Genomic DNA, 9448 nt, shown 5'->3' with positions numbered 1-9448 from the left:
TTCTTGTTTTGTTTTTGTTTTTTGGAATTACAGCAAACGGATTAGGAAATAGCAAGGGCCCGTAATTCTTCAAATCTTAGCCGTTCGTAGTAAATGAACGGTTAGAGATGCATTCACGTCATTAATTCTTTGAAAAAACAATAAAAAAGAAGTGAATAGTCCGTTCACTAAATAAATATGAAAAAACTCTGAGGATGTGTTTGGGATTGTGATTTCGAAAATAATAAGTGGGATTTTAAACCAAATCGCAGAACATAAATCGTTTAGGAACTGTGATTTTAAAAATTGCGATTTGAAAACGTAAAAAATCTGTTTTTTCAAATTGCATGTAAGAGTGTGCTTTTTTGAAAATGCAGATTTTTAAAAGTTAATTTGCTATTTTAAAGGTTAAACTGCGATTTTGGCAAACGCTTAATTGCATTTTTAAAAATCATTTTTTTTCAAATCGCACATTTTGAAATCGTTTTTTTAGATTGCACTTTTTAAAATCGCAAATTCAAACAAACTTTTATACGACCTATTTGTTCATAAAGAAATAAATTGTTCTGTCCAAAAAAGTCTAATAAAAACTCTCTTACATATGTTGAAAACCTCTAATCGATCAACCATCGAAAGAACGATTCGGAATCATCGAATACCTAATGATCCATTTGAGTGTTGAACTTTTGAATAAGAATAATATTAGAGAATTTGTTTGAGGATTTCGAGGCAATGAAAATATATTTAGATGTTGAATAGAATTCAAATTCTTTTTGAATTTGTGTTTGGGTATTGAATTTTTTTATATTAGAAAAAAAAATGTTTTTTAATGGTAGGAAGTAATTGGAAATGATTTGATTGTATGAAAAGTTGTATATAATGATTAGTGTTAAATTTTTTAGATTGAAAAAAATATTTTTTAATGGTAAGAAATGATTGGATTGTATGAAAAGTTGTTTATAATAATTTGTGTTTTAAAAATTAATGTTAATAAGGAATGAAATAATCATGACATTTAAATATTTACATTTGAATATTTAAATATTGGAAAAAGTACACATAACCTCCTCAAACTACCACATCATTGTCAATGTACCCTCCAAACTATCAACTGTGTCAATCTTCCCCCTTAAACTACCAGAAAATGTCAATGTCCCCCTAATGACAAAAATGTCCTTCATAAAATTATTAAAATAAAATAAAAACTAAAAAAAATATTAAAAAAATATAAAATAACAAAAATTTATTCCAAAAAAAAAAATTAAACTGTTTTTTACGTTTTTTTTTAAAAACAAATAATAATTTTTCAGTGTTTTTTTTTCGTTTTTTTTCTTTTAAAAAAAATTGTTCTTTTTCGTTTTTTTAATTTAATAAAAACAGGTTTTTTTTCATTTGTTTTTTTAAAAAATAAATAAATAAATTTCAGTTATTTTTTGTTTTTTCGTTTTTTTTTTCTTTAAAAAATTTTCGTTTTTTAATTTAATAAAAACTGGTTTTTTTTTTAAATAAATAAATTTCAGTTATCTTTTGTTTTTTCATTTTTTTTTCTTTAAAAAAAATTCTTCTTTTTTGCTTTTTAATTTAATAAAAACTGGTTTTTCTTTTTTCTTTTTCTTTTATTTTTCATTTGTTTTTTTAAATAAAATAAAATAAATTAAATTTCAGTTATTTTTTGTTTGCTTTTTAAAAAGTAAAAATAAAAAATTTGTTCTTTTTTTAAAAAAAAAATCGTTTTTTATTTAATTTTTTTAAAATATTTCTTTTTTAGTTTTTTTATTTATTTTTTTAGTTTTAATTTTTTCAATTTATGAGGACATTTTTGTCTTATTCAAAAAAAAAAATTAGGGTTATTTTTGTCTTTTTGTTGGTCTTAGGAGAACATTGACATTTTTTTGGTAGTTTAGGAGGTGACATTGACACAATTGATAGTTTATCGAATACGAATCATTTGCACCCATCGTGGATTAAATTGCTAATACGATATATGGCATGCGTCCACTACTACCACTTATCCTTCTTTCTTTTCATGAAAATAAATAAATAATAATTACGAAAACTTTACTGGATATTTTTGAATTGTTGTTATTTTTATAATTATTTATCTAAAATAATAATTGCATCATTGATCTTTTTGGTTGGCCTAAATTAAAAATCACTCAATGTGATATCAACATATAATCAGAGATCTTTGTGGTTGGCTTAATTTACAAATCGATTTTTTAAGTCAATTTTTGTTAAAAATTTTGACAAATTCCATTAAACGTCACGTCAGTGCCAATAAGATGACAACACGTGTCTATCTTAATAAAAAAAATATAAATATATTAAAAATAAATAAATAAACTTATTTTAAAAATAAAAAATAAAAATAAAAAGGGGTGGCTACCGATTTGGGAGCGGCCTGGCCACCCCCAGGGGTCGAGGGTAGCTGCGTGGGGCCGGGCGTGGCCACCCCAAGTGGTCAGGGGTGGCGTGGTGTCACCCCCAAAGAGATGGCTACCAATTGGCAGCCACCCATTTTTTTTAAAAAAATAAATAAATAAAATAAGTTTTTTTTTAATATAATTATTATTATTTTTTTATTAAGATTGACACATGTCGCCATCTTATTGACGCTTACATGACATTTAATAGAATATATCAAAAATTTTAACGGAATTTGACTCCAAGAATCGATTTGCAAATTCAGCCAACTACATGGATCTCTAAATTCATATTGTACCACATGAAGTGATGTAATTTAGGCCAATCACAGGGACTAATAGTAAAATTATCCCTTATCTAAACTTCAAAAACTCTCAATTTAATATATCAATCTTTTAATCTTTTTTCAATTTCACATCTCCTTTATAATTTTTAGTTAAATTATGTCAAAATACTCATACTTAAAAAAAAATAATAAAAAAAAATTCAAAGATTTAGGCATTGATATTTTGCAAAGTTAAGTCATGACCAACGTCTAAATCTTTGTTATTTTTTGTCCTTTTTCTCTTAAAAAAAATAACGGGTGTTTTGAAAATTTTGACACCTCTCTATTAGAATCTAACGCAAAAATTATAACAGATTAATGTAATTGAAAAAGGTGAAAGCTAGATACACTAAATTTGAAAGTTTTTTAAGTTTAGAAAGATAATTACAAATATAATAAAAATTTAAAGGGTTAAACACCTTTTTAGTCTTTGAGTTTTCACAACTTTATTTTTTAGTCCCTGAATTTCAAATTGCATCACAGGCGATATATCAATTTTAGGAAAAGACCGAATTAGTACCTCGGTTAAGTTTTTCGTCTAAAAAATAACGATCCGCTACGTGTCAACCTCTGAAGTTGACACGTGGCACTATATAAAAAATTACAAATCTTTAAAAATTAATTAAAAAATAAAAATAATATATTAAAAAAAAATTGAATTTTTAAAAAAAGGGTGGCTTAGCCACCATGGGGTGGGCCAGCCACCCCCATTATAGCCAAGGGGGTGGCTGACTAGTTGGGGGTGGTTCAGCCACCCCCTAGATAAAAAAAAATAAAAAATAAAAAAATAAAAAAATAAAAAAGAAAAAAAAGAAAAAGAAAAAAGGCAAGATCGGTTTTGCCCTTGGAGGTGGTTCAGCCACTCTTAGATCAACCGGTCTAAGGGTGGTCAAACCACCCATGTGGCCTATGGAGGTGGTTCGGCCACCCCAATGGCAAAACGAAAAAAAATAAAATTTGGAGGGTTTGGCCCTTGGGGATGGCCGAACCACCCCCATAGGCCATAGGGGTGGTTCGGCCACCCAAGGGCAAAACGAAAAAAAAATAAAATTTAGAAGGTTTGGCCCTTCAACCACCCCCAAGGGCCACAGGGGTGGTTCGACCACCCTCAGATGAGTCGACCTGGTGGTGACCGAGCCACTCCTGTGGCCCTTGGGGATAGTCCGGCCACGTCTAATAGCCAAAACCGATCTTTATTTATTTATTTGTCAAGGAGTGGCCGCCCCAGACCTGCCAGGCCCCCTTGGCCAAAATGGGGGTGGCCGACCACCCCTACGGTGGCCAAGGTGAGTGGCTCAACCACCCCCTTGTTTCTTTTTTTTTTTTTCAATTTTTTTTTAATCTTTCATATATATATATATATATATATATTAATTTTATTATTTTTTAATTAATTTTTAAATTTTAATTTTCTTTTATATAGTGCCACGTGGAGGTTGACACATAGCGAGTCTTTAGTTTTTTGACGGAAAACTTAATCAAGGTACCAATTCGGTATTTTCTTAAAATTGAGGTACCATCTGTGATGCAAATTAAAATTTAGGAACTAAAAAATAAAGTTGTGAAAACTTAGGGATCGTTGTATTGTTTAACCCAAATTTAAAAGAGCTATAAAATTTCCTATTAAACTTATATCATAGCTCAAACATAAATAGATATGAAAGTGGTCTCTTCTATTTGAATGTGTCTGAGAGCACTAGTAACACATATTTTATAGAGAAATGACTCATATGCAATAGTTGTGCACATGCTGTGTATGTGTCTGAGAGCTCTATCCTATAAGTGATTTTCTTTCTTAAAATATAAAAAATTTTAAATTTTTTTAAAAAAAAAAGAAAAAAGAAAAAAAAAAAAGGGCTCTCTCTCTTTCTCGCTCGCTCACGTCTCCCTGGATGTTCTTCTCCTCCAAGGCTCCAATGTCCAACCCTCCGTCTCCCTCTTCACCTCACGCTTCTTTCTCTCCCTTTCTCTCTCTCTGAATTTTTAGTGGACTAGCTCTGAAGAGATCTCCATCCCATTTCCAGTCATTCAAAATCCCATTCCAAACTCTTTTTCCCAACTGCCTCAAATCAGACTCAGATGACGAAGTATCCGCCAGAGATAAGGGGAAAAAGCCCTTGAACAAAAGGAAGAATCCAAGCATTTCAACAGTGTGTCCATGAAGGGAAATTTCTCGACATTGAAGATCAAGAGAATCAAAGAAGAGTCGAAGGCTTTATAACAAACAAGCTTATAGAATGTAGAGAACCCACCATATCTGACTTAAGGGCACGCTGGCCGGGTACCGCTGTAAGTAAGGTCTCGTTGACGGCGTCTAAATTTAGCCTCCATTTATCAAAATCCCAATAACCCAAAAAGAGGAAGTGGAAGAGAGAAGCAGTGGTCCAATCCAAGAAGAAGATGAAAGACCTTGTTCGGCAAACGGTTGTAATTTCTTTTATTTTTTTTATTTTTTTTTCTTGAGGAAAACGTGTAAATATTTCATTAAAAACACATGAAGAGTAACGGAAGTACATATTACAAGTAATCAGGGATTCAACATAATTCAGGAGCCACATAACAGTTACCCAAATTACAGAATATATCAACAGCTGCTGCTAATAAGCCTAATCAACAGAAATGTGCCTCTGCGTTGAGATATGAACCTCTACTTGCACTATGGAGTCGGTCACAAAGCTGTGCTTACAAGCAAAGACCAGGCTAAATTAAACCCAAAGCAAAACTGTTAAATACACTCTGTAGAAGCAGAAAAACACCCAAAGCAGGAGCTGCCGACGGAGGAAACACTCACCGGAGACGCTGCGTGCAGCACACGCGCCGCCTCGGGGCCAACCCCAGTAACCGCCGAAAGCAAGAAAACCCCTAGGAAACCACCCTGCACGGCAACGACACGAAACGTGCCCATACGCGCTGCCAAATTGTGAAGAGCAACCTGGCGCATGGAAACCACACGCCGGTCACCGCTGAGCACCCCGGCCGTAGAAGGCAGCGTCTAAACCAAAGGACGACGATGAGCATGGAAAGGGGGCGCAAGTCGCCTGGGGGGCTGTGGAACAGCGCAGATTTGGCTTCAAAAAATGAAAAGAATGAGACCCAACCAAACTTCCGCCAACCCCAGTAATTGTGAAATGTTGTTTGACTAGTTGTAAAATGTAGTTAATGTGATATGGAGTATAAAAGAGATTGAAATTGTTTTATAGAAAAGTGAAAATGTTTTATTTTGTAGTTAATTTTTTTTATTTGAATAATAAAAAAAATTATTGATGTAATATAAAAAGTAAAAAAAAAAAAAATTATTTGACTTTTTTAAATAAGTGAAAAAAAAATAAAAGTGGAGAGAGAATTATTTGCCAAATAACCTCAGACCTTGAGAGAATAAAATATAAAAGATACTTCTTGAATAAAGTAAAAATAAATAAATAAAAGGTAAAAGAATAATATTTTAATCTATATGGAAAGATACATTAAATTTGTTGTGAAGTGTTTTTTATAAGAAAAAAAAATATTTGATTCTTTAAATTTTTCTTAAATTAAAAAAAAAAAGAAAGAAATAGTTAAAAATCTATTAGTGCTCTCACCAATAAATTAATAATGTTATTTTTATTACAATAATACGTACATACATAACTTTTTCGGTAGGTGACACGTTTATTTTTTATTTGTTTGGGACCAGGAGGGAACAGTAAAGGAAGGTTCTGGCCTCTGGGAGTATGTCCGTCTGTTGGACTCCTCCATTTAGGATTTTCAGGCTGCCCATTTCTTTCTAATAAAAGGCCTTTTCTCATCCATATAAGAAAAATGTTAAGGATACTTAAAGTTTTATAAAAAAAAAAAGCTTGATAAGTCTGACATGGAACTTCATGTGAGGCTTCATGTCAACTTAATATTAAAATCAGTTAAAACAAATTTTAGTACATAGAGACAAAAATACCCTTCCATCTCCGGTTGAACCTGTGGCCAGCTGTTCTCCCCTCTCATAGGCCGTTCGTCTCTCCCGGGGTCCAAGTCGCTAGCGGCCAGAAATCTGGCTAGATCCGTCCAGAGATTCAGCCTTCTCGAACCCAGATTCGGCTGAGAATCAATCGTCCATTCTTGTACCCAGTTCCGACCGAGCGTCGAACATCCATTCCTGAACCCAAATCTAGCTGACTGTCCATTCTCGAACCTAGATCCGACCAGAAACCCACCCTTGTTGCCGTTCCCTTGCTTCATCCTCGGCGGCAGTTCTCCGTTCTCGCTGATGAATCTAAGTTCAAGTGGATCTATTGGTCGAGCTTCCACTGGGCTGGTCCGGCCAGACACCAAAACCCATGCACGGGCCGGATCTCCCTCTCCTTCTCAACCATCTAGGTATCGACTAGGTCTTCTTGGTCGGCCATGACTGGAGGTTGGGATGTAGACTTCTGTTGGGGCGGGTGAAGGGCATTTTTGTCTTTATAAAGCATGTTACGTCAGTTTGTAAGCTTCTCTTTATAAAACTTTAAGTACCCCTACCATTTCTCTCAATATAAAGGATTGTCGGACATGACGTTTAGTTGGGCAGAAGATGGACAAGGATCCTCGTCGTTTTAAATAAAGTTAAAAAATATTTATTTCATGATTACGATTTAAAATTTAATTTGTACATCTATTGATGATTATGATTTTATATTATTTAATTTTTTAAAAAAACGTGTCAATATTAACACCGAACGTATCTACTTTAAATTATCACCATAACATTGATACATTAAAATTACGTCTGGTACGTGAAATGACTATTTCATAAGAAAAATGAATAGCTTTCATTTGAAATAAAATAAAGGGAAAAAAAAAATACAAAATCAGTCCTTATTGTTTATTTGGTTTACAGTTAGTTTTCTGTGTTATCTAAATGAACTCAAAAATTCTTAAGGTACGTCCAAAAAAACAAATCATTGAAACTACGGAGAGCCAGCTGTAAATTAGGTAAATACTAGAAGAGATTTTATTTATTTATTTTTTTAACATCTCAATCTTTCAAAGTCATACTTGTAGCTGTCGGTGTTTAATTTAATTTGAGAACCTACGGGCTACAAGTGAGTCGGTACAATCAAACAAAGACAGCTGATTGTTTTGACTGGTTCAGCAGTCCAACAAATAGCACAAAGCCACAAGATCTCCATTGAACATTAATTATAAAAGAGTCTATGCAAAACCCATTTAAAAATTTTAAAAAAAATATATAATAATAAAAAAGAAAGTATTGTCTACCCACATTTACTAGAATCTCTATCTATTTATCCATCTATCTATCTAAGCCTATTTTTCTCCACTACTTTTTTAAAAATCAAAATATTGTTAGTCACAATCTCACTTTGGATGGAATATAAAAGCCAAGAAGTGTTCAAGTATCGACCACACATGTGGACTCATGTACCAACGCTAAAATAATTTGTGGACAAAGAACATCCTCTTCACTCCCGGCTTGCCACGTACACCCTCCAATGAAATGTATCATATATGGGGTCCAAAAAGGAATGGGCAACAAACAACCAAGCTTTCCAAGAAAAATAAAATCAGTCAAATCAGTTTCTCTCTTGACTTGTCCTACATGCAAGAACTCTATTGTGAAGTTGGTGGGTCCCCAAAAATAGGATCCTTTAAATCTTGTCCATACAACAAAGTTTCTTCTTTCCAACCCCAAATTGACTTGGTAACCACTCACTCAACAACAGATTTCATGGCTCAAACACAACCCCACCCTTCAATCATCCCCTTATCTTTTTCCTATTTTGTCAAATTTAGTGGAGTCACACATTCTCCATTCTCTATTCTCTTCAATTACTATAAGGACCCTTTGCCACTATCAATTAATTACATCCTAGCTTAGTGTATCTTCAACTCTACATTATTAATAATAATAATAAAAATAATTTCAAGTATTTTTCTCTGCCATAGGTTTTAGAGGACTCCATCCTGCCTTGGAGCGTGTTCAACCTCACAATTTTACATACAAAATGCATTCTTTAAACAAAATCATAAAAAGTGTTTCAATTTAAATTTATTATTTTTTTAAGCCGCACGTTTTGAAATATCTAAACCAAAAAAAAAAAAAAACTCTTAACATGTCCAAAACCCTAAAAAAAAGTAGAAGACAAAAAACAATGGCTTTATTTTGTCATGCAATGGCATTGATGCTATTATGTTGAAATTCTAGGGCAGAATTCACCTTCATGACCTCAATGTGAAATATCTGGCCAAAAATGAAAGAAGCTTCGTGGAAATAATATCAGCATCTTCATTCCTACGTTCCTATAAAAAGGCTACCTTCCTCCAACTTCAAGGCCATGCCATATTGAGTTTCTAAGAATGTGCAAAGGTCTAGAAGAGGGGAAGATAGGCGGCGTCCGCCGGCTGCCGCCAAGCCCCCAAGATGATGTTTCACCTGATGCGGCCGACGGGTTGGTGCCCTGCGAGCTCTGTGGCTCAAGGGCTTCACTATATTGCCAAGCTGACGACGCTTATTTATGCAGAAAATGTGACAAACGGGTTCATGGGGCTAATTTCTTAGCCCTCAGGCACATTAGGTGCTTCCTCTGCAACACATGTCAGAACCTTACGCAGCGGTATCTCATCGGAGCTTCGGTCGAGGTGGTGCTTCCGACAATGGTGAGCTGGACAGAGAGATCAAGCCAATGTAATCCCAACCTTGAAAAACAGTGCCCAAGAAAGCTGAAAAGGCCTTTTCTCTTTCTTTGA

General features: G+C 33.5%; 1 protein-coding gene across 1 annotated transcript; it reads left to right on the top strand.

The window, feature by feature from the left end:
* Positions 1–9058: 9058 nt before the first annotated feature.
* On the top strand, positions 9059–9448 carry LOC133859659 (B-box domain protein 30). The gene has a single exon (XM_062295141.1). The coding sequence runs from the start codon at positions 9059–9061 to the stop codon at positions 9446–9448; it is 390 nt and encodes a 129-aa protein (XP_062151125.1).

The sequence above is a fragment of the Alnus glutinosa genome, chromosome 2 (genome assembly GCF_958979055.1).
Source record: "Alnus glutinosa chromosome 2, dhAlnGlut1.1, whole genome shotgun sequence".
Taxonomy (NCBI): Eukaryota; Viridiplantae; Streptophyta; class Magnoliopsida; order Fagales; family Betulaceae; genus Alnus; species Alnus glutinosa.
The sequence above is the reverse complement of the archived record's forward strand: the minus strand, read 5'-3'. Positions and strand labels throughout refer to the sequence as shown.